The 26,627-nt window shown below is 45.2% G+C and overlaps 1 protein-coding gene across 1 annotated transcript; it reads left to right on the plus strand.

Annotated features, from left to right (window-relative positions):
• Positions 1-969: 969 nt before the first annotated feature.
• On the plus strand, positions 970-22,007 carry SF3A3 (splicing factor 3a subunit 3). Its single transcript, XM_014840171.3, has 17 exons — positions 970-1,312; positions 1,586-1,633; positions 2,931-2,983; positions 3,089-3,194; positions 5,427-5,499; positions 5,853-5,944; positions 7,092-7,174; positions 8,314-8,452; positions 8,939-9,007; positions 9,439-9,506; positions 9,665-9,772; positions 10,834-10,903; positions 12,755-12,919; positions 13,006-13,116; positions 14,551-14,641; positions 20,489-20,544; positions 21,712-22,007. Exons 1-17 carry the CDS (start codon positions 1,217-1,219, stop codon positions 21,787-21,789), a joined length of 1,506 nt encoding a protein of 501 aa, XP_014695657.1. The 5' UTR covers positions 970-1,216; the 3' UTR covers positions 21,790-22,007.
• The last annotated feature ends 4,620 nt before the right edge of the window (positions 22,008-26,627 follow it).

Genomic DNA, 26,627 nt, shown 5'->3' on the forward strand with positions numbered 1-26,627 from the left:
ATCTATTTTTATACACACTTGTGCATCTAGCTTTTTTCACTTTGGCCATATGAGTTCATCCAGATTTTAACAGCTTTATTGAGGTATAAGTTACATACCATAAAATTCACCCATTTTGGGTGTACAATTCAATTAATTTTAGCAAATTGAATACAGTTGTGCAACTATTGTCACAATCCAATTTTAGAACATTTCTATCACCCACAAAAAGAGTTCTCATGCACATTTTCAGTTACTTCCATTCTTACCTCCAACCACGGGCAACCACTGATCTACTTTCTGTCTCCGTTTATTTTCCTTTCTGCACACTTCATCTGGACCTAGAGAAGATCATCTTTTGTGTATGGCTTCTTTCACTTAGCATGATGTTTTCATGGCTCATCCCTATCATAGCATTAATTTACTGCTGAGTAATATTCCATTGCTGAGTAAATTCCATTGTATGGATATACCATATTTTGCTTATCTATCCAGTGGATTTGGGGGTTGCGTCCTGTTTTTGTTGATTATGAATAACGGTGCTATGAACGTCTGCATATACGGACGTGTGTTTTCATTTCTCCATCTAGAAGTGGAAATATAGACTTGCTTCATTCTTTTTGTTTGTTTGTTTTACAGCTGTGACATTTCACTGCTTCAATGTTCCTTATTTTATTTAACCAGTCCCCTGCTGATAGACAATTAGGTTGTTTCTGCATGTGAATTTCTTAAAAAAAAAAAAAAGAAACAAACAACAAAACCCGCTATCAGCCCCATCTTACTGACAAGGATGCCGAGATTCAGAGAAGGGAAAAACGTTGTCAGAGTTCACAATGAAAGTTAGAGGCTCAAGGTCCCGTCTCCCAACTCCTATCCGTGCGAATCTGCTACTCCTTAGTCCCCAGTGTCCCTGCTGCTCGGCCAGCAAGCCCCAGCCAGGAAGCCGGCACTTCACCCCAGGTTCCTGGATTTCTGTACGCCCCCTAGAGGCACCTGCAAAGCGCTCGGCGTCGCCCCACCACACCCCCGGCCAGCAGGAGGCGCTGCTGCCAACTCGATAGCACAGACTGGCTCTCCTTTCGGTGCTCACTTTTCCTCGAGTCCCCGCAGCACTTCCGGTATCCGCGGAACTTTGGAGCCGCCAGACCCGCAGCGTGGGGACGCGGGCGCGCAAGGCGGCAGGAGTTGTTTCCGGCCGTGTCGGTGGTCTGAATTGAGGTTCGGCGGCGGAGGGAAGATGGAGACAATTTTGGAGCAGCAGCGGCGATATCACGAAGAGAAGGAACGGCTCATGGACGTTATGGCCAAAGAGATGCTCACTAAGAAGTCCACGGTGAGTGGGGCCTGGGAAGGGCGGCCTCCGAAGCTGGGCCCCATCCCCGGTTCGCACCCCCGGGGGCTGTCTTGGGCCCGCACACCCTCCCCGCGCCCCGCCCCCGGATCCCTCCCCCAGCTCCCGCCCTGGTCCCCTCCTCCTGGGACCCAGCACCCGGAGGCCTCTCGGCTTCGGCCGCTAGCTCTGAGCGGGCAGGCTCCGCCATCGGGCGGCCTTTCCAACTCCAGAACTCCGGCTAACGGCGCCGTGTCACCGTTTGCCTCCCTTCAGCTCCGGGACCAGATCAATTCGGACCACCGCACACGGGCCATGCAGGATGTGAGTGCCCCGCTGCCCGCGTCTCTCTGCGTCGGGATGGGCTGGAAGAGAGGGGAGGCGTGGTGCGGGGTCTCCACGAGAGCCCCACGGTTCCAGAGGGAACCGGATTGGCCAGTCGCGGGTTGTCTGCCTGGAGATGTCCGCGCCGCTGCCAATCCTAAGGGTGCTTAACTGCCCTTCCTCGATTCTCTGAACGGGGAACTCTTACTCGTTCTTCGTTACTCGGACAGACGCCCCTGCATCCCATGGATGTGCCCAGAATGGTTATGAGAAGTCAGTGATCGAAGTACAGAAAGTACTATTCCTTCTCCCCGAAAGAGAATGCTGTATATTAGTGTTTTCTCCCAGAACGCTCATTTGAAGTGTTTCTCCCTTCCAAACTGCTTTTGCCTGGTGATGGTTCAATTTGTTACTTTTAGAAAACTAATCAAAATCAAAGTATTGATACTGCTGAAAGTTGAGTGATCAGTAAGTGGAGGTTCGTTTATGATGCTCTCTACTTGTACATGTTTGAGATCTGTTTAGAAAAGAATAAAAGACCTAATCAGTGTTTCTGATTTGCGGGAGATGATTAGTATTACAAGCCCCTAGTCCTTTATCTAAATTCCCAGATCCAAAATACTCTGAAGACAGAGATTTCTTTTGGTAATTACTTGGTGGCAAAAAAGTGAACATGAGAGGCTTTTGTGGTCTTTATGCTACTTAGTAAATAACGTGTAAGTTTCACTGCAGAACTATAAATATGTTTCACATTCCACTAGGGATATTATATAATATATAGTACCTTCATGAAATTAAAAATTCTGAAGTCTGAAATCTGGTTCCAGAAGTTTTGGAGAAGGGCCTATGTACCTATACTATCCTGAGTTTGAATCCAAAGGAAGCTGTGTGGTGTTTTATTTAGTCTCTGCACTCTGCAATCAAGCTTTTTGAAGTAGTGAAAATCATCTTGGACCACCCTTTTACCTTTGAAGGTCTCAGATGGGAACTACTGTTTAGCAAAGTTATGCCTCTTTTTTATGACTCTTCTAGAGAAAGTTAAGCATCAGTAACATGTAAACGTAGGCACTCACTGCTACCCCTCAAATCACATCACTTAGGTAATCTTCAAATTGACGTATTTTAGAAACTAAGCAGGAACCAGTGCTGTCTATTAAAGGTACTAGAAAGCACAGGAACTCTTCATACCACATTTCTCGAGGTTCCCCTGGGCTTTGAGTAGAGAGCCCTTGTCTGTTGCTTAGCTCTATGGTTGTACAGATTGCATCATTCTCATGGGTTTGTGTTTGCCTTTCAGAGGTATATGGAAGTCAGTGGGAACCTGAGGGATTTGTATGACGATAAGGATGGGTAAGTGACAGTCACAGCCAGTCCAGGAGTGAGTGCTTCTGAGGAGCCATGGTTAAAGGACTAACTTAGTGCTCTCTGTTCTTCGGATTTTTCTTGAAATCACAGGCTACGAAAGGAGGAGCTCAATGCCATTTCAGGACCCAATGAGTTTGCTGAATTCTATAATAGACTCAAGCAAATAAAGGAATTCCACCGGAAGCACCCAAATGAGGTATGGCCTCAGGAAGTATTTTCTCCAAACCTGCTCAAAGAGCGTACTAAAGGACAGGTGTGAGGAAAATGGAGACATGCCACTGAGATGTCCCTTCAGAAAACAACCTGCCTGTTAGCTGCAGGGAGCATAGTTAGCTGACATCCTACAACTCCATTGCTTTCGGGATCCCCTCAGCTTTAAGCCAAAGCCATTCTCTTCCGGGGCCACCCCCAGCCAGTGACTGAGCGTGGTGCGGGTACTGTGGCCTGGCTACTTCTGCCCGATGTGAGGTTCTTCTACTGAGTAGTCCTTGCTCCAGAGCTCCCCATTGGATTGGTCGGGATTTTGTCCAGTCTGCATCATGATCCATGCTCGCTCTCCCTGCCCACTTGTGCTCTCTTCTTTTTACCTCTCACGGATATTACCCTCCAATAAACTGCTTGTGCTCCTGACTCTGTCCTAAAATCTGCTACCTGGAGGAGCCAACTAATGCAGAGAGGCTTTACTCACTTCCAGGGATCATTACACACCTTCAAGACTCAGCCCAGAGGCCAATTTTTTCATGAAATATCTTTCTTAGTCTACCCCCCACCACTTAATCTTTCCTTTCCTTATGATCTTATCATATTTTATGACAAGGAATGTTTGCACCACTGTGTTATATTATAAGGCGCGGGGATTATGTCTCAATTATCTAGAACTCATTAAGCACCTTGCACAGCTGACCAAAGGAATTCTGTCTAGGGGCAGGGGGAGAATTAGCGAGGTTCTGTGATTACTCTGAGCTGTCATGACTGTGTAACTGGAAAGTTGTTTGTTCCCTTGATAGAATAAGGAAGGAAGAGGTGACCCATTTGCAGTGGGAAATGAATTTTTATATATGTAGATTTTCAGGTGATGTCCTATCTAGCTGGAATTGTCCCATGAGCAGTGGAAGTTAGGTGACTGGGGCTCAGGCAAGAAGTAGAGACTTGTGATTTAGATTTGAGAATTGTCACATGGACTTGGTGGTTGAAGCTATGAATCACAGTGTTCTGGGAGAGACACAGTGTGAAGGGAGACTGTCAGCTTCTCTGTGTGCCTTAGGCACGCTCACAATGAGGGACTTAACTGAAAAGGAGCCTGGGAAGCCTTCTACTATGGAAGTCAGATGACAGCTCCAGGAAATGTCGTCTTACTGGGACTAAGCAAAAGGGACTTTCAGAAAGGACGTCCCTGCTATCACTGCTGATTGGTACCTGCCAGGCCTGCTGCTTCGTTGAAGTAGTGGGAATGGATATCTGGTCCCAGGTGAAAGTGGGTAATGGAAACAGTAACATGGAGTGTGGAGCGTGCATTTGAAAGACTGACAGAAAAAAGAAGAGACACGGGAGAATTGTAAGGAAGATAAGGAAGACGTACATACGTAAGGAGCAGATAGAGGAAGAGACTGAAAATGCCAGAAAGAGAGGCTATTTCTTGAAGTTAAGTAGGGGTAGATGAAGGTACTCGCGCACACCTACATGCCCCCTCGTTGGAGGGTAGAATATGAAGTCTTTTGTTAACCAAGAGAGAAGACCTGAGTACCATTCTGGTGTGTTAACCTTATTCCAGCCATGGTAGAAAGGTGATGAGGAATAAATGATTGAATAAATGACTGGAAAGACACCCAGGATATACTAAGTGAAAAAAAAGTCGGATGTGAGGAAAAATAATAATAACCTTGTACCCACTTGTATGTTCTTCTACAAATACATGTATTTAAGTACATAGAGCAGTGTTTTCCAAATTTTGCTGCACATTTGAATCACCTGGGGATCTTTGGAAACTATTAACTGCCCCTTTCTGATTTGATTGGTATCAGGTGCATCAGGATTTTTTTTTTTTAACTCTCCCAGGTGATTCTAATGTGCAGCCAAGTTTGGGAATGGCTGGCGTAAGAAAAAGGTCTGTTAACAGTGGTTACCTCTTCACAAGAGAATTAATAAAATTTTTATTACTTTGATTTTGATTTTTATGACTTTGATTTTTCATTTTGTATTTTTGTGTTAGTAAAGTCTTTGCGCACATGTTTTACTTTAGCAGTTTATAGTCAAACAATGCAAAAAAGGACAAAAAAAAAGCAAGGTAATTGTCAAACAGCTGTAGGCTCCTAATAAAAAATCAAGGCCAAAGCAAGCATCAGAAGTCCAGCTTTGCGTAGAGCCCATTTCTGTGGTGCTACAACTTTTATGTTGAAAAATCCCCCTGAGCTTTTCTCTTTTCCGTCAGATCTGTGTGCCAATGTCAGTGGAATTTGAGGAGCTGCTCAAGGCTCGGGAGAATCCAAGTGAAGAGGCACAAAGTAAGTAGGGTTAACATTTCCATCCAGCATTAGCCCTCCCGATTTGCCCTCCGAGCCCTGGAAAACAGGCTCCAGAGAAATGTATAGCCAGGTTCTCTCACTGGGTTTCTGTTTGCTGGTTTCTGGGCTGGATTGGTCTCCTCAGTTGGCCTTGGACAAAATGTTTATTCTGTTCTAGCCTAGCTCAGATTCACTGACCTGGAAAACTGAGGTCTTTTCCCTTTGTGAGCATAGGGAGGACATTGGGGTGAAGGGCTGCGTCACACAACAAGGAACTAGCAGGTCATTTGAAAAGCCAAGTCCAAGAAAGTGACCTTTAGTGTCTGAATCACTAATATCTCTGATTGCTTCAGATTTGGTGGAGTTTACAGATGAAGAGGGCTATGGTCGTTACCTCGATCTCCACGACTGTTACCTCAAATATATTAACCTGAAGGCCTCTGAGGTAAGACTCAGGGGAGGGGAGAGTGGTTCTGTGCTAGTCCTGAGTCAGGACGCTGCATTGGGGCTACTAGACAGGAAGCAGTTAGAGTGTCTTCCCTGTGTTTTCTAACTTATATAAATATTAGAGAGGTGATTTGCTTTCTTGGAATGAAACTATTCAAAATGAAAGGTTTCTACAGTGAGTACAATAAGCATATGATTTTATTAATAAACTTTATTAATACAATAAGCATTTTTTTCTTTTGTGAAAATAAAACCAAAAAAACCCTCACAAATACGTATCGAGCTCCTGTGTTAGGCACATATAGTACTAGGTACATGGAAGATACAAAAACATAATCTTTGGGGCCAGCCCGATGGTGTAGTGGTTAAGTTTGTGTGATCTGCTTTGATGGCCCAGAGTTCACAGGTTCAGATCCTGGGCATGAACCCACACACCAACTCATCAAGCCATGCTGTAGCAGCATCCCACATACAAAATAGAGGAAGATTGGCACAGATGTTAGCTCAGGGACAATCTTCCTCACCAAAAAAAACCCCATAATCTCTGCCAGCAAAGGGCTATCTCGTGTGTTTTAAAAGACATTAAAAAATAACTTAATCACAAGAGATGAGATCTAACATGACAGTCTCAGAAAGGTCGCAAGGAAGTATATGATTAAGGTCCCCTTAGAGCTGTGAGCAAATGTCCCAAAAGTTCAGTGACTACACTTTGAGCTCCGTAAGGGCAGATCCTGTTATCTGTCTTGTTCTCATCTGTCTCCATTTTCTTAGTCCAGAGATGCTCAATAATGACTGAATGAGTGAACAAAATAGCAGCTTCCGGAACCTTAATTTAGGATGTGGTGGGTGTCAGAGTCTTTAACCAAGTGTCTGGCATGTAGTAAGTGTTTGACAAATGTTTCTTTTAGTTTACGATTTATTAACTTGATCTTTATTTTGCAGTTAATTATGTCTAATATTCTATCAGTCCAGTGGAATTAACACCACAGTTAGTATAGGAATTGAGTGATGGAAAAGAAAAGAATAAGCTGGGCCTCATTATTTCATTAGGCGACACTCAATTTTGATCTCATTTATTGGGGATTATATTGTAACTTTGTGCAAACACCTAACTGAATCTCTTGTCATTTCTTTTCTCTTTGCAGAAGCTGGATTATATCACATACCTGTCCATCTTTGACCAGTTATTTGACATTCCTAAAGAAAGGAAGAATGCAGAGTACAAGAGGTAGGCATTACTAGCTTCTAGCCCTCTACTGGATTTAAGTAGAAGATTATTTAATGTGAAGGTTTGAGGGCAGAAATCTGAATTTTGTAGCCTGTAAGTCATACATGAATAACTTCCAGGATTATTGGAGGACAGGGGTTTTAAAACCTTTGTAATACCCTGGCTCTGAAACTGTGTGTGTCTGTGGGCCCATCTTTGGTCGTAAGCCCCTATTATTCTTTTTTTTTTGAGGAAGATTAGCCCTGAGCTAACTACTGCCTCCTCTTTTTGCTGAGGAAGCCTGGCCCTGAGCTAACATCCGTGCCCATCTTCCTCTACTTTATATGTGGGACGCCTACCACAGCATGGCGTGCTAAGCGGTGCCATGTCCGCACCCGAGATCCCAACCAGCGAACCCCGGGCTGCCGAGAAGCAGAACCTGCGAACTTAACCGCTGTGCCACCGGGCCGGCCCCACCCCTATTATTCTTGATTTTGTCCCCTTGTAGAAGAAAATCTCCCATCCAGGGACCTCAGTGTCTTTGGAGTTTAATGGGAAGAAATTCGACTTTCTCAGATTGTGACTGAAGTGAGGCGCCTGGGTCTGATGGATAGAAGTTTTGTTTGTATTATTATGCCCCTGGTTAGTGATCTACATTCCCAGCTGCTGCTTTTTCTCAATTTTCTTTTTACCTGAAATCTTTTATGTGTGAGTTAAAACTTTAGTATTTGGAATTGTATCATGAGGATGAAAGAAGATAGAAAAGGTCAGAATCAAGATGACATGTTAGGAAAAAAGTCAATTTAAGCTCATTTTAAAGAGTAGTATTACTACTTGTAAAAACTAATATCACGGGGCTGGCCCCGTGGCCAAGTGGTTAAGTTTGCGCACCCTGTTTCAGTGGCCCAGGGTTTCGCCAGTTTGGATCCTGGACGCGGACATGGCACCGCTCATTAGGCCATGCTGAGGCAGCGTCCCACATGCCACAACTAGAAGGACCCACAACTAAAAAATACACAACTATGTCCTGGGGGGATCTGGGGAGAAAAGGCAGGAAAAAAGCCAAACTAATGTCACTAGAATTATATTTTATAGGGCATAACAATGTATGAAAAATAGAAATCCTCTTTGCTTTCTCTGTATTACTTGTTCCTCTGTAGATACCTGGAGATGCTGCTTGAGTACCTTCAGGATTACACAGATAGAGTGAAGCCCCTCCAAGATCAGAATGAACTTTTTGGGAAGATTCAGAATGAGTTTGAGAAGAAGTGGGAGAATGGTACCTTTCCTGGATGGCCGGTGAGCTTCAGTGGGGTGTGGGTGGAGGACATGCCGGGGAGTTGAACTGACTGTTTTACTTTCATCATAACCTCTCTTTAGAGCATTAGATGCTGATCTCTTGGGACCAGTTGTGGCCATGAGGTTTTCTCTGCCAAGTATGCTAGGTTTTCTCTGTGTACTTTGGAGTGAGATTTGTCAAGGCCCACTTGCCGTTGGCGGGGCCCAGGATTTTCAGCAACCGTGTCATTACTGCTGTGTGGTCTGATAAAATTATGTGCTAGAAATCTCTAATATATACTTTCACTCCTGGGGATAAACTTGAGTTTTTCTGAACTCTCAGGGAGAGAATGGACCATCTGTTTTTTCACTCTACTCTTAGAATTTGATTCTTATTCATACATGTGTATAAGAAAGGGGGCAGCCAGCAGCTGGTAATTTAGATGGCTCCCTCGCCTTCATTCTGAGCCTAGATCTTAGTAAACATCATGTTGTTGTTCTTGCCAGAAAGAGACAAGCAGTGCCCTGACCCATGCTGGAGCCCATCTTGACCTCTCTGCATTCTCCTCCTGGGAGGTATGTTTCCTTTAACCGCTATACTGGTCTCACCTCTTGACACCTCAGAGGGACCACTCAAGCTTCTCTTTTTAATGCCATGGACTTAGGATAAGACGCCAATTCCTGGGACCAGGCATCTACAAAGAATGTGGAAAGATGAAAAAAAAAAACATCCAACTACTTTGAAAGCTGTGAAATAGTAGTTCTAACTATATTAAGCTATAGTGGAAGTAATGGAAACACTACCAGTATGGTTACGTATAAACTTGACCACAGAGACAATTTTTGGAGAGTTTGAGCTTACTGCTGGGAGGTTGGCTCTGGAAGGTGTGGTCTTGCCACAGCTTCAGGGAACACTCACGCGCCAGCCTGCAAACACCTAAGTCTGAGGCTTGTTGATTCTCAGAACCTATTTATATAAAGTTGTAACTTGTCTCTCTTTTATATAGGAGTTGGCCTCCCTTGGTCTAGACAGATTGAAATCTGCTCTCCTGGCTTTAGGCCTGAAGTGTGGTGGGTAAGAGACTGGTTTTTCTACCAGAACCGTCCTGTTTGCTGTGTGTTTGCACCATCTTCTGATTGGCTCTGATTCCATTCTTGCTGTCATCCCACACTGTAGAAAGAAGCAAGCCTGTATGGTAATCTTGAAATCCTTTGCCCCTCTTGTCTCCTTAGGACCCTAGAAGAGCGAGCCCAGAGGCTATTTAGCACCAAAGGAAAGTCGCTGGAGTCACTTGACACCTCCTTGTTTGCCAAAAATCCCAAGTCAAAGGGCACCAAGCGGTGAGTGGTTGGGGTGGCACCTCTGCGTACAGTTTTGAAATTTTATTCCCGGGCAGGGTTTCACCATGACAGATTTTAAAGCCTGTTTTGTCACCATTATTGATCCATAGAGATCCGTCTGCTCTTTTTCTCTGCTAATGGCAGAGCGTGCTCTCATTGTTGCTGTGAACCAAGGACAGTCTGTACTTGGGTGATTTAGAGTGGGCGCAGTCTCGAGTGTTGAAACTGCTTTTGTAGGTACCTTTTGTTACCTCAACGGGTTAGGGAGGCTAAGCAGGTTGAAAAAAATATTTTTCCAGGTTCGTTTTTGCTAATGACAGTTGAATCCATTCTTTTTTTGTATGTGTATGTGAGGAAGATTGGCACCAGCCAACGTCTGTTGCCAGTCTTCCTCCTGTCTGTCTGGTTCTCCTCCCAAAGCCCCAGTGCGCAGTTGTGTCCTAGTAGTAAGTCCTTGTAGTTCTTCTGTGTGGGACGCCGCCACAGCACGGCTCAGTGAGCAGTGTGTAAGTCCACACCCAGGATCCGAACTGGTGGACCCCGGGCCGCCAAAGCAGAGCATGCGAACTTAGCCACTAGACCACTGGGCCGGCCCCAGTTGAATGTATTCTTGAGCTATTTGTTTGTACGGGGTACTTTTAATGTTTTCTCCTAATGCGCCTAACAACCCTGAAAAGTGGTTGTTATCCTGATTTTTTGTAGTTAAGGACTCAGAAAAGTTATGGGCTGTATTCATTATCTCACAGTTATTAAATAGCAGGGTCAGGATTTGGGCCCAAGCCTGCCTGTTCTGGAGCTCCTCTATACCACATTTCTCTTGTAGATTGTAACGATGGAAATTGCAGTATGTCTATATGCTTCCACGCATTACAAGAAATAACCTTGGTACTTCTGTCAGCAGGTCCTGAGCTGAGCAGAGCATGTACTTTCACAGGGTGATATTTCTCATGTGCTTGTGATTTTTAGTGCCCTCGTGGAGTAAGTGTTCCCAGAAATAGGGAACATGGCATTGGGTAAAAGACCCCTTGAGTGATAAAAGACCCCTTGTTTCTTGTTCTCAGAGACACTGAGAGGAACAAAGACATTGCCTTCCTCGAAGCCCAGATCTATGAATATGTAGAGATTCTTGGGGTGAGTAACTGACTCTGCTCTGGCTGTAAATGCTACAAGGTGTGGGAGTCGGAGAAATATGATCTTAGAGGATTTTTTTTTAGAATCAAAAGAGGAAGGGTAGGTGTTAAATGAGTTCAGCTTTTCAGGCTACTTGGCCCTTCAGTGAGGTCCTGCTCTGTTCTTAGGTGTCTGTTGTCAGGTGATATTCCCAAGGTTGCCCAACCCTAAGAGGCCAGGCAGAGAGAATAGACTCCCCTCTCAATATAGTATTCAGAATGGTGCAGGTTCTTTGCCTAGCTCTGGAATATACCCAGGAGGTGACCTGAGAAGTGGACACTCAAAGGGCAAGTAAGGGAAAGGCTACTCACAGTGGCTTTTCAGGATAACTTATTATGGAAAGGCGTTGCTCACATGTTCACAAAGTTGTGAGAACTTATTAGGGCTGGAATGTTAGTAGTACAAAGCTGGCTGTGCGCTGCTCCTTGAATATACTTTCAAGAAGGAGCTGAAGGATGGGTTGGGAGTGGCAAAAGGCCGAACCAGACCCAGATGCTTATCTCGGAGAAAGTAGGGGGAGGAGTAGGAGGAAAATAGTTCTCTTTCAGGGAAGAGAAGGTGGAAGAAAGGGCAGCGCTCACCTAAAGATGGTCCCTGTCCCTGGGAGTCCTACCATAGACCAGCCTTCCTAATCGTGTCTGCTTTGTGCAGTATGGATGTAATAGCTATAAAATTAAGAGTCACCTGTTGGCTCCTTCTATTACAACTGCTTTCAGTAAAAGGCTAGCCACATACTGGACGCTGGGGATGCTGGTATTCTTCACGGTGGGCTTGGGCTCTGCTGGTGTGGGCAGCAGTCTGAGTTGCCAGTCTTCCTAAGCTAACTGGAGGCTAATTTGTGCCCTAGACATACAGTGTACCTGGTTACTTTCTCCCTCCTTTGAGAGCATTTGGCTTTCCCTCCAGGAGGTGGCACCATTCTCCTTGGAATTCCAGCCAAAGTAGTTTCCAGAAGTTGCTCTCATTATTTGCTGATAGGATTTTTACTGTTATTTCACCATTTATTGGAATCTTTGGATGTTGTGGTGAATATGGCACAGCCTCTTGCCCTTGAAAAACCTACTTTGTGGTTGGAAGAGACAAATAGCTGTGGAATAATGTGATCTATGCCATAATACATTGAGATGGAGTTTCATAAGTAGAAAGAGGGAGAACAAATGTTCCAGGTAAAGGAAATGGCAAGCACAAAGGTAAAATATTATGAAAGGAAATGAGAAATTCAGTGTGTGTGGAATGTGCCTTGTGAGGGAGGGAGTTGAGTCAGAGAAAAATTGGGAGAGTTATGTTGGAATTTGGGATTTCGGCCTTTAAATAGTAAAAGCCAATAAAAGTCTTTTAAGCAGAGTGTACCATTAGATTGATTTTTTTAAGCAGATAAATCCAGGAACAAAATGGAAGCTGGCCTGGAATGAGGAGATACTCAGGGCGAGTGAGAAAGTTGTCATCTTGGTGAGGGCAATGACTGGGGGAAGGAGGAGAAAGCACTGTTTCAGAGACGACTGAGGCTGTCTCTGTTTTAGAGACAGAGGAGAGAAGACTTGGTTTTCTCTTGTTCTGTGATAGTGTGTGGCCTCAGATGAGTAATTTAGGCAAGTGACATAAAACCTGTGACTTTTTCCTTCAGCATCAGGGAGGGCCGGCTGATAAGGAACTCTAATATGAAGGCAGGAATTCCCTTTTGTTCTACAAGAAAGCAAGCCTTATCCTTGGAAGTGAGGGGTCAGCAAGGGTTATGGGAAAATGGGAAATTTCTCTTCTTGTTCTGCACTGCTTCTCTCTGACTTCCCTTTTTCATTTATGGACCTGACTTAGGAACAGCGACATCTCACTCACGAAAATGTGCAGCGCAAGCAGGCAAGGACAGGAGAAGAGCGAGAAGAGGAGGAGGAAGAGCAGATCAGTGAGAGTGAGAGTGAGGATGAAGAGAACGAGATCATCTACAACCCCAAGAACCTGCCGCTCGGCTGGGATGGCAAGGTCAGGCCCAGCGCGGCTGTCTTTCTCCCCATTCCCTGTTGCAAGCAGCTGCAGACGCTAGTCTAATGTTATCTGATTTCTTTTAGCCCATTCCCTACTGGTTGTATAAGCTTCATGGCCTGAATATCAACTACAACTGTGAGATTTGTGGAAACTACACCTACCGCGGTCCCAAGGCCTTCCAGCGGCACTTTGCTGTAAGGAGTTCAGAATCGTTTCTCCTGGAAACTGAAGTGTGAAACATGAGTCTTCTAGAAAAGAGGATGGGAGCAGCTTGAGAGGACTGGTAGTGTCCAGAGCTTAAGAGAATCAGAGAAGGAGTGGGTCTCAAGTCAAGCATATGGCATTGGGCTTTGGCACTAGCCTTGAGGCACACCGGAGACCGTGTCTGGAGGCATCCCGCCACGCTGCTGTTTGAGCCTTGTTTCCATTTTCTTCTTGCTTGTTCTTGTACTTCTCTCTTTTTGTCTTTCTGCCAGCATCTTAGACCAGTCCCTGGCTCCTTGGTCATTTCTTACCCCATTGCTAGTACACAGGACCAAAGAAGGGGCTGCCCACCTCATAAATGGCCTTTACCTCTTTGGAAAAAAGAAACTAAGGGGATAACATTCAGCAAGCTGTTCCTCGAGTCTAGGCATTATCTGGGTGGTGCTCCAGTAAGCAGATTTAGCCTTGTTTTATTTCTGCCTTTAATTCCTGGTACTTGGAAGGAAATTTTTTTTTAAAGATTGGCACCTGAGCTAACGGCTGTTGCCAGTCTTTTTTTTTTTTTTTCCTGCTTTTTCTCCCAAAATCCCCCCAATACATAGTTGTATATTTCAGTCGTGGGTCCTACTAGTTGTGGCATGTGGGACGCTGCTTCAGCATGGCCTGATGAGCAGTGCCATGTCTGCGCCCAGGATCCGCACCAGTGAAACCCTGGGCCACCGAATCAGAGCGTGCAAACTTAACCGCTCGGCCACCGGGCCGGCCCCCTTGGAAAGAAATTTTACAGAATGGAAAAGACTTGTTAGCCCAAGGATGGAGAATTTATGTGAACTCCTCTCTCCTTCCCTCAGACATACATATTACTATCTGATCCTGGCTCTTTTCTGCTGAGCCCCTGAGCGGTCTCTGAACCTTTCTCAACACCATCTCCAGTGAATTAGACTTGGCATCCAGGATAAAGCTCGCGCCATTTGCCGTCCCTGAGCCAGAACTGTCATTGTGTCAGCATCTCTCTCTCACATCCTTGCCTATACCTGATGAACAGTGTTCTCCGTTACTTACAGAGATGACCGTGGCCTGCCATGAGTAACACTCAAGCTGGGGGTGGGTGGGGGTGTGTGGGAGGTGACTGGTTGGTTAGAGCTGTGGTGCTTTTCTGTGGTCCTGACAGAGGTTTTGTCTGGAGGACTCCTGATTAGAATCTGGGTTTTATAAACCAGCCCAGCGAGGCGAACAGCGCAGTGCTGCTTTAAAGTAACTGCCTCTTGTGGGTCACAGCCAGCTGTTTACAAACAGAAACCACAAAGGATTGCTGCCTTTCCGTGGAGTCTTTTGCAAAGGGTCAGATTAGGGTTGATGAGCAGAGTGGAGTTAGTGCTCTGTGTTCAGTTGCTCACATTGTCCTCCTGCTTCTCTCCTCCCAGGAATGGCGTCACGCTCATGGCATGAGGTGTTTGGGCATCCCAAACACGGCCCACTTTGCTAATGTGACACAGATTGAAGATGCTGTTTCCTGTAAGTAACCTTGCTTTATTCCCTTGGCCAGACCAAGTGACCACCCCTACAGCTCCCTGTCCCAGCACCCTGCTGCATCCAGGCCTAGAGCAGCGTTTGTGGAGATGTAAAAACTAGTACAGTCATATGGTCACTGTATTATTTAGGGGCGTGAGTCAGCAGTACTGATTGTTTCCCTCTTGAGAAGAGCCCTGTGCTGAGTCAAACAGGGCTTTTCAGCGGGGTCTGTGAACTCCCCTGTGTGCAAGATTTTGAGTGAGTGGGTGTATGTGTATTTTCCCAAATTGATTTTAGTGTGTTGAGAACTGCACATATGAAGGAAAAATAGAAATGGTCTCAGTCAGCGTATTTCTGAGGTGCCAGGGCGGATACACAGAAACACGGCTGCAGAATATCTCTTGGGGAGAGAGCGCAGTGGGTGCCTGCCGGGAGTGTGCTGACAGCGCCAGGGGCCTCAGTCAGGCTTCCTCTGTGCCTGGCGCCGGTCGCTTTTTCTGCCTTGAGCATCTTCCTTGAAGGCTTTCTATTTCCTTTCTGGTTTATCTCTTCTCTGTCATGTTTTCACTTTGAACCGGTTAGACTGAGAGGAAAGGAATTTTACTGCTTCATTTGAAATTTCAGGCACTCCATCTCAGGTGTGCCCGTCACACCACTCAGCTGCTGGATCAGCTGACTCCTTTGGCTCCCAACTCTAAAGAGCTCCCTGACCCTGACTTAGCCCGGGGCTTCTGGGACTCTTTCAGTGAGGGTTTTGTGTGCCATCAGCTTTGGCGACTCCTTCTTGCTTTCTTGTCTTTTTTTATTCATTTATAAGTCAGGATCATACAATTTTTGCAATCAGAACTCTGTCATAATCAGATTATCCAACTAGCTTCTTTACCTTTCATTTTTGCCCTTTACTTTGTTTGGAGGAAATTAAAATAGTAACAAAATTTCATAGAATCATACTGCTGCATTTTGAATGCAGTCTCATTTTTAGATGTATTTTCTAGCTGTATACCACTACTAAATAGATCACAGTTCGTTTTTTGTGTATTTTTTTGTGTATTTTCTTATGTCCTGCAGTTTGTCTGAGTTGATTTATTACTACCTTGAGATTGATCTATTTACATCATTTTTAGGCTTAGAATCATGCCAACTGCAAAAACAAAGGTAGTATTTTTATTAATTTTGTTCCATGTGCTTGCTTTTCTTCGTGGACAGTTATCCTAGGTGTTACCCCCAAGTCTTACGTTAAATAGAAGTAGGTGCTAGATCATCCTCGCCTGGATGCTGCTTCTAAAAGGAACGATGCTTGTGCATCTACACTCATTTTAAGATTGGCTAGTGATTTCATTATCACGTTCCAAAAAAGAAAGATGACAACGTTCTTAGCAGTTTTTCTTTTATTAGGCATTGGCTAAAACAGTGTTCCTGGATTATTTTGCGCTGGGTGGCAGATATTCTTTTAATGCAATTATTTATCCTGTTAGGATTTTGTTTAGAAGTTGTGTATATATGTTCATAAAGATGTGCTGCTTGTTTTCCTTTGAGACACTTGTCAAATTTAGGGATCAAAACCATATTTATGACATAAAATGCATGGGATTACATGCTACATTCTCTTTTGTCATTTGAAACTGTTTATATTTCAATAGAGATTACTTCTTCATGTAAAGGGACCACTCTGAGAAGATTCTTTAGTTGATAACCCATATAATTCCCTGATGTATTATGACAAAATAGGAAACTAAGTGCTTTATTTCTATTCTGTTTTATTATTTCCTTTTTCCTATTAATATTTTCTGTGATCTTGTTTCTTTATTCCTTAAGTCTTTTAGTCAAGAACTTTCTTCTCTTTATCCTTTCTAATACAGGCATTTAGAACTAGATGTGATTCTGTTAGGAACCATTGGGAAGATCCATTGCTGACATGTTATATTTAAAGCTTTATTTATTAAAGCTGTTATCTCTGAATTTTTAAAAATAATTCAGAAATTATTTAAAAGAGTACTTTTAATTCTAATTGATTGAACATCTTTTAACTCCATTTTATTTATTCCTATTTTTCTTGGCCCGTGCAACAGGATGCAGAATTTCTTCTTTTAGAACATTTCTGTCTTTGTGTCCAAGTGTATAGTCAGCGATTTGTTAAAGATTTCTGCACACCTGAAAAGAAGTGCTTGTCTCCACCTGGAGGCTGTTCAATCTTAGAGTGTTCAGGTCCTTAATTTCATACTTAGATCTATTCATTTTGAATTCTAACAGGGACATGTTGACATTTCCAGTTATAATTAAATTTTGTCTCTTGCATTTCTGTCAGTTTTGTATGTATTTCGTGTTGTTTAAACCACATAAAGTCAATATTTTCGTGTAACCTTATTGATCACTCCCATTTTCCTTTTGAAATTCCTTATATAACTTATTTGTTCTATTGTGATAGACTTGACTATTTCCTCAATTATCAGAATTTTGGAGGGCTGGCCGAGTGGTGTAGCAGTTAAGTTTGTATGCTCTGCTTTAGCAGCCCAGGGTTTGCAGGTTCAAATCCTGGATGCAGACCTACACACTGCTCAGCAAGCCATGCTGTGGCAGCATCCCACATACAAAAGAGAGGAAGATTGGCATAGATCTTAGCTCAACAGCAGTCTTCCTCAAGCAAAACGAGAAAGATTGGCAAGAGAGGTTAGCTCCGGGCCAATCTTCCTCACCCGAAAAAAAAAAAAAGGGGCAGCAATTGTGGGCTTTTACCCCAGTCGTCAATACTCATCATTGTATATGGGTATTAAGCCTTTTACACTCAGTGTATTAACAGATCTATTTGTATTTAATTTCTTTGCTAGAAAGGTTATCTTGTTTTTTGTTAGATTCTCATTTACATGGATTATATAGTAGACTTGAATCTCTTCCTTTTATTTGGGTATTTTTGTAATATTTCTAACTTTAACATTTCAACTAATAGTTTATTTCTTCTAAGTTCTATTATTATTAATATATATTATTTGGTTGAATTATTTACAGGAGATAAATATTGATGGTCTGAAACACTGTAAACTTGATACTTGTTTCCTACTCTCATAATATGAGTAGCCATACAGAGACTTTTAGATAATTTTTATTTTTTTCTAGAATATTGTTGGCAGGTTCATGATTCTATTATCCTTATTATTTTCAGAATTTATCTCCTTACTCAGATGTCTAGTTTAATCAGTTTCTTTCATATGCCTGTTTTTATTGTACTTGTTTGATTTATTGTATCATTTCCATCCATCACGACTTCCCTTGATATTTTTAGGTTCTCTACATAACATTTATAGTTTTACTTCCATCTCAATATCACTTTCTTTTTTCATTTTTTTTCTCCACCCTCAATAGACCATTCGTAGGTTTACTACAAATTTATCATCACATCCCCCGCCCCTTGTTTTTTCCAGGCATTATTCCTCCTTTTAAGTATCTTAGATTAACTCTGGCTTCCGTTCAGACTTTCAGGAACAGGTAGATATTCATAGTGACTCCTATAGGATGCTGACAGCTTTGTCTGATGTATCTCCGTGATTACAGTAAACATCGATTAATTGTTGAATTGAAGTTAATTATACTGTTCTGTACAGTTTCTGCAGTTTTTCTTCCTTTCCTGTTGGTATAATTCCTTTTTATTAAACCTATATTGTGCTTCTTTTTTTTTTTTTAAAGCATCCAAAGTAGACACCCTGGGGGATTTTTATTTATAAGAAGGGAGACTATTAAAACTAGCTCCATGCTCTCCATCCTCTTTGCAAGAACATGCGTACCCAGCCTTTCTTCTTTCTGTACATGTGCCTTCTCCACTTCCTTGCGTCTTCTCTCTTAACCTTAGCTCACCACCAAGGCAGCTGTAGCCCTTGCTCTGTAAGCCCTGTTCGGTTTTCAGAGCCTGCTGCCATCCAGCTCATTCAGTCTCTCCATGTCCCAGTTTCTAATCCCTGGGACAGACAGTAGGTAGGCGCGGCTGGGTCAGGCCCCACCTGCGGTCCAGTCAGCTGTCTCTCCAGTAGCTGGTGGCAAATGTACTTACTTGTTAGATCACACTGCTCCCTGCAGAACTCATGGGGAAGACATGTTCCCTAATAAGGGAGGGGGTAGGGAAGTGACCGTTGGCACAGCCGGTGCGCTGGGTTCACTGATCTTGGTTTGAGTCATTCTGTTGAAGTTTTTCTTCAGTCCTGTCATTTAAGTTACAGTAGAATTTTTTTTTTTAATGAAGGCTCTCACTTTTCAATTTATTATGTTAATTATTCCATTGTTCCAGACTTAAGATTTTTTTTAAAAAAAGTTGAACAAAAGACAGCTAAGAAAGAGCCCTGTGGAATTGCCACCAGAGATCTCCATTTAGATGGTTGGTCACAATTGACTAATAGTAGGTATAAATCTGCCTAACTGGTGAAGTTCAGATATCACCATCTGGTTTATAATAATAGCATAAGAGATTTAAATGTTTTAATAAACTCTAGGGACATTGCCTATGAAAACAGTTGCTTTGCTAAAATTCTGATGTCCTGTGTCTCTGGCTTTTTCTCGGGTCAGCTATCCCATGAAAAACAGAAAATTCAGTTAGTTTGCTTCACGTATTCTTAGTGAACTCACACTGGCACCCAGAGGTGATCCCATGCTTTTCTAACTGTCTTCAGATCCCTCTGAACAGTGACTCCTCCCTTACTGCTCCACAATCTCCTACATCCGTTTTTGTCTTTAAGAAAATCATGACAGCATTTCAGATCTCCAGTATTTTAGTACCACTGTGGGTTGGGTTCCTGAATGGCTCGGACAAAGAATATGACAAGGCCCTGCCCTGGCATATAGTAGTACAGGATAAATTCTCCATTCCTTCGTGATGTGCATATAATCTGGGCCTGAAGGCTTCAGTTAATTTCAAACAATCAGCAAGGAGGAAAAGATGATTAGTTGAGCATCTTTACGCCAGGCACAGAGCTAAGCACTTTTTGATATATTGTCTCATTCACTATTTCCTCCCCATCTTAGGTTTCAACTTTCTTTATAGGATACTTCTTCTAGTCTTGTCAAGTTTGGAGATTGTTCTGCTTGATAGGAAACATGGACACATATAGGAATCAAGTGGTTCTGCCTTCTCACCGTCTATTAATATTTTGTCATCTCTCTCTCAGCAGACCTGTCTTGTCTGCGCCATGTCACACTTTGTTCTGAGAGTGTACCTTCCTGACACCATTCTTAGAGATTTAAATCATACTTTCCCTGATTCTATATCTGTCCTGTCTTGTGTACGTGTCTGATCACTCCCTCTGAAGATGTGGTATCTGTAAATGTCTTCCCCTATTCATCTTCATTGGGATAATTTGTTACTGCACTGTCAGGATTCTTGTTTTAATGTCTCCAGTGTTTGTTGAGCCATCTTACCTTTAGACTCTTTGGCCGTGATATTTCATCCTTTTTTTTTTTTCTCTGAAGTTTTTGAAATATGTGCACTAGACTTTAAATAAATATATTTTATAACGTCTAGTGTTTTCTTTCTCTTCTATAATGAACTTTAAGGTAATAAGGTCACTGTCTCCCATAATTCCCATAGGTCATACCACATTAATTTCTTTTTTGAAGAGTGTCAGTTCTTTCTTCTAAGAGTTCTTTGATTATATTTGATCCAACTTTTATAGCAATGCAAAGATTATGATAAATTTTGCAGTGGAAGGGGTTTTGTCTACAGGTGGTCCAGAACTAAAATTCCAGTTTGGGGCAGGCACAAGTCTCAAGGGCAGGGTCATCCGGGGGATCCTAATGAGGGCTGTGATGTAACACCGTGTACCCAGTAGATACTCGGGCAGTCCTGATTCCTGCTCATTTCTCCTCCCGCAGTGTGGGCTAAGCTGAAACTGCAGAAGGCTTCAGAACGATGGCAACCTGACACTGAGGTGGGTGCTGGCGTAGCGTCGGGAATAGTGCCAGTGACAGAGCTCCCTCACCGTGTAGAAGGGACATGAAAGATGGTTCCTGGTTCACTGTACAGTCATGCACCACATAGTGACATTTCAGTCAACAATGGACCACATGTGTGACGGTGGTCCCATAAGATTAGTACACACGGGCTAGGTGTGTAGTAAGCTATACCATCTAGGTTTCTTTGGGTACACTCTGTGATGTTCACATAACGGCAGAGTTGCCTAATGACATATTTCTCAGAATGTATCCCCGTCGTTAAGTGATGCGTGACTATAGCAGCGAGTATAATGTGACAATATCTATAAAGTGGCTCTTGACTGGCTCTTGATGTAAGCCTAACTTATTTATGATATTAAATGTGTTAGAGGTTGAATCTGTGTCTTAAGACAGGTTGTATTCTTCCATTGAAATTTTTAAGTGGTAAACAGGAGTACCCAGTGTCTCGTCCTGCCGTGAGGACTCATAAGCTAGGAAGTTGAGAGTCCGTATTGTATGTTAGATCTCCTTTGAGAAGAGCATCTAAGGAGAGATGATCCTCTCGTGGAATGGGGAGGCATCCTTGTTGGTCTTGAGATAGTCATCCCAAATAGCAGATTTCAGGGGTGAGGAATGACATGTATGTGAAGTTTATAGTAGCAACTCCCAGTCCTTTGGGTCAGTGGTTGTCAGTATTTCTTTTTTAGCAGCAAGGTCCTTTTCAACCTGTATTGTGGAACTCTAATATATAAAACAAAATAAAGCAGAATTGCTCTGGAAAAGGGGAAGCTCAGCCCTCTTGGCCTCCCTTTCAACCCTACAGTGGCCTCTTGGGCAGAAACCTAGGATTCTTGGGAACCGTTTGAAAACTGTTGTCTTAGGTCAGCCTTTCTCAACCAGGGTTCCTCATCTTAAACACAGAGCGTGATTTGACTGAACTGTTTTCTCAGATATCCCAAGCATGGGTCATAAGCTACCATTCTAGATGCCTAGCAGAGAAGTGAGTTGACTACACACAGCAGATGCCTTAGGGCAATAGGGCTTCATGCTCTTGCAGAACCCCAGTTGAGAAAGGTTGTCTTAGACGAATGCCATGGAATCAAGCCAGAGTTCCAGACTTCCTCCCAGGAGGCATAGCTAACAGTGTGCCCCTTCCCTTTTAGGAAGAATATGAAGACTCCAGTGGGAATGTTGTGAATAAGAAGACGTACGAGGATCTGAAAAGACAAGGACTGCTGTAGTGGTCAGGGATGTAGCTCAGCTTTCGGGCTTGCCCAGCCTTCCCTAAGATCTGCTTTTTCTATTTCTCCCAACCAAATGCTCCTAAAGACTCTTTGCTACTTAGTCTTCTGGTCTAGCATGCATCTTGTAGAGACAAGGCATGCTGGCAGATTGCAGGGTCGACATGTGTTTTATCTTTGTTTTATATTAAAAAAGATTCTGTCGGAAAATAAAACCAGCCCTTGTTCTGAATGTCTTGTTCTGAAGCCCAGGATTATGGACTCACTCAATCCTTTAGTTCTTAACATCTCCCTACCTCTTTCTCGTCAACCTCAGTAGCAACTAAGGTTCAATGAGCACCTGTTATGTTACACATATTATGTTAGGTAAATCTGACCGAACACCTTTCCCCACCCCCATTTGCTGCCATTTCCTCAAATGAGCATCACCCCAGGATAAGCCCTGCCCTTAGTTGAGTCAGCCACTCACACACATACTAGGGAACGAGGGGTAGGGTGAGCTGGGACCTCTGCTAAGGACAAAGTTGTGGCACCAAGGTTTGCCTTTTTTGTTTGCATAGAGAAGAGAGTTGAGCTTGTTTGGAATGGGCCTGCCACCCTACCCCTTCCCCAAGCCTCAGCAGCCTGGCACACAATATAACTAGGACCAGCAGTGACTTCAGCCGCTTGCTAGTTCAGAACAAGAGTCTTTGGTGATCCTGTCTGCCTGTTTCTTCTACAAGATCCCCGCTTAACTGAGAAGTGCCTAATACTCTTGTGTTTTCCAAGCCCAGATAGCCAAGATTTGGGTGGAGTTAAGCAGCTGCCTCAGGATCTGAATCTGGTATCCCAAATGGAGGAAGCTAAGAGAGCCAAGGAGGCACTGATCTGCCCACAGACACAGTCAGCTGAAAGCCAGGGCCTGTTCCAGAATAGAATTTCTCCAGAGGCCTCCTTTGCCCCTCAGCCCTCAGACCTTCAGTTTGTTTGTTTGTAATGTGTCAACTTGTAAAGATCCCAACTCAGGACCTGGCCCTCCCCGTCACGCTTATCTGTTGCCCTAGTCATCTCCATGGCAGTAAGGTTTCACCACCCCTCTCCCCGTGGCACTTCCCTCTGGGTTGGTATTTTCCTTCCTGGTTCAACCTATCCCTGGGGCAACACCTCACATGTCTGTGTGTGCTTTGGCTCCTCCACTAACTTAAAACCCTAATTGGACAACCTCTCCAGGGCCTGAGCTTCTGAGGCAGTGAGTGGATAATTAAACCTAATTGAGCCAACTAGAAACACTGATTACCAAAAGCCGGCCCAAAGTGCAAGGAGACATTGCCATTTGGGAAAAGTTAAAGCCTCAGAAGTGGGAGATGGGGGAGACATCCCTCCAGCCTGCCTGTGGGAGCAGCAGCAGCATCCAGGTGCCCAAGGAATGCACCTGCTGCTTTCCGGCCGTCACATTGCCCCCTCTCTAGAAGTAGGTACCTGGCTGCAGGGTTAATGTAGTATCCCAAGAAGCTGTTTCCGGTTTTTACAGTGTAGAGGGGAGGTGGGAGCAGGTTCTGAGGAGTCCTGCCATCCCCCTTGGCCAGATAACCAGTCATCCTGTGAACTGTGCACCAGCACGGCCTTGGCGGAAACGCGGGGCCTTTTCAGTGCATTTCATGTGCTAGGCACAGCTAACTTTGCAAACCTTGAGAATCAGGTGAAGGTGAGATGGTGGGAGCAGAACCAGAGGTAAGGAGGACTGGTAACAACCTCCCCAGCAGGCAGGAAGAGCCGTGTGGCCAGCTCCACCCAGCCCTGAGGGGCACGGAGCTGTTAGTGAGGTGCCAGCAAGCTCGCATCAGAAGTGGTTCTCCCCAGAGGTGACTCCTTCAAGCCTGGACTTCAGGGCGTCTGCTCCAGGGAAAACAGGATGGCAGCTGAGCCCCTTGACCAGGCTGGGCAAGGAGAGGGTTGCTCTTTCTTGGCTTAGATCAGTCATTCTTTTTAGGATGATCTTTTTAGGATCATAGGTTCCTTTGGAAATATAAAGATAACTGTAGACTATCTCCCCAGGAAGATATACATGCACAGACATTCTGCACACTATTTTAGGAGTTCATGAGTCCCCAGAAGTCTGTCCTTGGTTCCCGAATCTTAAAATCTTTCAAATCTCTCCTTTAGACAGGGAGTCAGAACCTCTGCCAGGGCGCTTCCTGCCGAGGACAGGGAGGAAAGCCGCCCCATCAGAGAAGCTGGAAGCGTCCTGGGAGTCGTTCCTGGGATTGACACCAGATGGGTGCTGCCGAACCCAGAGGGTGATCCTGGGCTGAACCTCCCAGGAGCAGGAGTCTCCTCACTCTGCACCTCTGAGCAAGAGTGGATACATCTATGTCCAGCCTCAACTAGTCATCCCTTCCCTTTGGTCTCCCTCTGTCCCCTCCCCAGGGTCAGCTTGTGCCAGAAGGCTCTATGAGAGAGCACCCTGAAGGTACCAACGGCTGGGAAAGCAAGGGGCAGAGTTCTGAGTTGTTCTCCCTCCGCGTTATTTTTTTATCCTTGAGATGATAGCTACCACTCCCGTCGTCTTTCAGGTCCTGTCATCAGCTTCACCTCAAAGTTCTCATCGTGGGAGTGGGCCTGCAACCTCTCCCCGCACGCTACCCTTTCCGCTGTCAGCCAGCGTCCTCCCACTCCAGAAGGGTTCTGGAGGACACTGGCCTCCCCTCCCTCTCATCTCTTCTGAGAGCCCTCGCCACCTGGCAGGTTTCTGATCTACACAAATAAGGCACAACCCAGTGGGACATTGGGATGGGGGTCCTTCGATCTGCCCAAGCTGCCAATTGGCTTTCTTTTCTTTCTGTGGCTACAGTACGGACATCCACTGTACTTCCTTCTTTTGCCTGTAGCCCCTTTGCGTCCCCAGTGGCAGCAACATCAGAGGGAAGTCCCAGGGCTGACCAATGATTGCAGAGGAGGAGGGGCAGCCGCCAGCTTCCAGGGGCTGCACCTGTAGCCTTCCTGACTTGCTTGCTGCCCTCCGCACCTTCAGGTGTGCCGGTAGGTCTACAGCTGGGAGGGGTGGGGCACAGGGAATATTGGGAATATTCTCCTGAGTCATGGAGGGGTGCACAGACTAAAGTGGATGGGCAAGGAGCCAGAACCAATACCAACCAGGAGGTAACCCTCCAGGCTTTGCCAGCTTTCTGATTCTGCTGAGTGTCTTGCCCCCTCACACTCCTGAGCTGTCACACCAGCCTCATGTACCCAAACCAGGGAGGAAGGAGAGGGGCTTGTGCGGGAGGCCTGGCCCCTTCCTTTCACAAGGACACGGGGACCTGGGTAGAACCTTGGGGCCCTTCTGTTGACCCACGCACCTTTAAAGACTGAGGTCACCTTGGAGAAGTGCTGACTGGATGAGAACTGCTTCTTGAATGTAGTGTTGTGGGGGAACGATGGGGGGCTGAGGCTCCTGGTGGTAAGGAGGGGAGAAGGTGGAGAGAGAAGTGGCCCTTACTGCCAAGGGGTCCTATCCTGCCTCGCCTCAGCACCCTGGATCCTGAGCACCGCCCCATCCATGCATTAAAGACCACCCCAGAAGGGGCCCAGGAGAGAGGGGGTCCCAGCTCCAGTCTGTCCCTGGCAGCTGTCACTTGAGAGACAGATCCAAAGCTGACGGCAGACTATAGCCACGAGGACAGGGAAACAGGCCCTTAGCCCCGGGATCCTTGGGGCTGGGTTGTGCTCCATCTCCCAGGGTTGGGCAGGAAGACGAGAATAATGCCCCACTCTCTCATCTCCAGCAGTTTTCCGCCTGGCTTGGGAAAACCTGAACCCGGGCTTGAGCAGACCCTTACAGGTCTGATCCCTCAGTCCTGGGGGAGGCAGAGCCCGGGTCTGAGAGCTACCTCCTGCCCTTGGCTCAGCTCTGTTTTAGGAACAGGGTGGGGTCTGAACCCTGAATTGCCTGGACAAGGTAAGCCGTGACTTCTGGCCCTCCCTGTGACCCGCAGTTTCCCTGCCCTGGGCTCTGAGGAAGCCCATCACCCCCACCCCCCAGCCCCGGCACCTTCTGATGTGGGAGGCAAATGAGGCCAGATCAGAGGCACCGGATGTCTATTTCCTGTCACTGCACCTGCTCCAGCTCTGTCTCCCCTTGGGCCTGGGATGCTGCTGTTGCCATGCCAACAGCAACATTCACTCTCAGAGGGGCTGTTACCAGGCTGCAGGCTCCTTTGTGGCTGCCTCAATATCATTCTGACAGTATGATTTGTGGGAAGCAAAAGTCCGGCCCCAGGATCCCGTATTTCCTACAGATTGACCTTGCCTTTCCCCAGCCTCAGTTGATTCATCGGTGTAGTACAATAATGGGGATCTCTGTTCACAGCCCTCCCCTGGCCTGCCCAGACTGGTCCTTCTCACTCTCTGTCTCCTGCAGCACCTCCACAGAAGATGTGTGTGGCCAATGGTAGCCATAGGGCTGCTTTGCCCCGAGGTAGCTGTCCTCAGCCCAGGAATCCCAGCCTTTCCTGGACTCCGTGACCAACTCTAACCCATGACTATTGCTGGACCCTGGGACTTCCCCTTTTCCCTGACCTCATGACCTCTACCACTTAACCACTGCATGACCTTTCCTTGACCTATGACCCTTGAGCTGCTTACTCCCTGCAGTGGTTCCCTCTCTCCTTTTCCTCCTACCAGTCCTCCTGCTGGTCTTACTGGTAGCCCAGAACCTGGTGAGAAGTCAGCTGACCCCTGCTCCTGTCCAGGTGAGCAGCATATGAAGGAGGAGAGAGCCTGCCCCGAGGGGAATGAGGCCACAGTGTTCCAACCCTCTCCTCAGATATCCATAGCTCCCGCTGCTTTGGAGAAGTGTGCTG

Source organism: Equus asinus, chromosome 5, assembly GCF_041296235.1.
Source record: "Equus asinus isolate D_3611 breed Donkey chromosome 5, EquAss-T2T_v2, whole genome shotgun sequence".
In the NCBI taxonomy this organism is placed as follows: domain Eukaryota; kingdom Metazoa; phylum Chordata; class Mammalia; order Perissodactyla; family Equidae; genus Equus; species Equus asinus.

What these genes read in the sequence shown, in the direction of transcription:
- SF3A3 (XM_014840171.3), top strand. Translation starts at nt 1,217, where the DNA reads ATGGAGACAATTTTGGAGCAGCAGCGGCGATATCACGAAGAGAAGGAA. An exon ending in AAGAATGCAGAGTACAAGAG is followed by an intron (nt 7,175 to 8,313) that starts GTAGGCATTACT and finishes GTTCCTCTGTAG; the next exon opens with ATACCTGGAGATGCTGCTTG. An exon ending in GTACCTTTCCTGGATGGCCG is followed by an intron (nt 8,453 to 8,938) that starts GTGAGCTTCAGT and finishes TGTTCTTGCCAG; the next exon opens with AAAGAGACAAGCAGTGCCCT.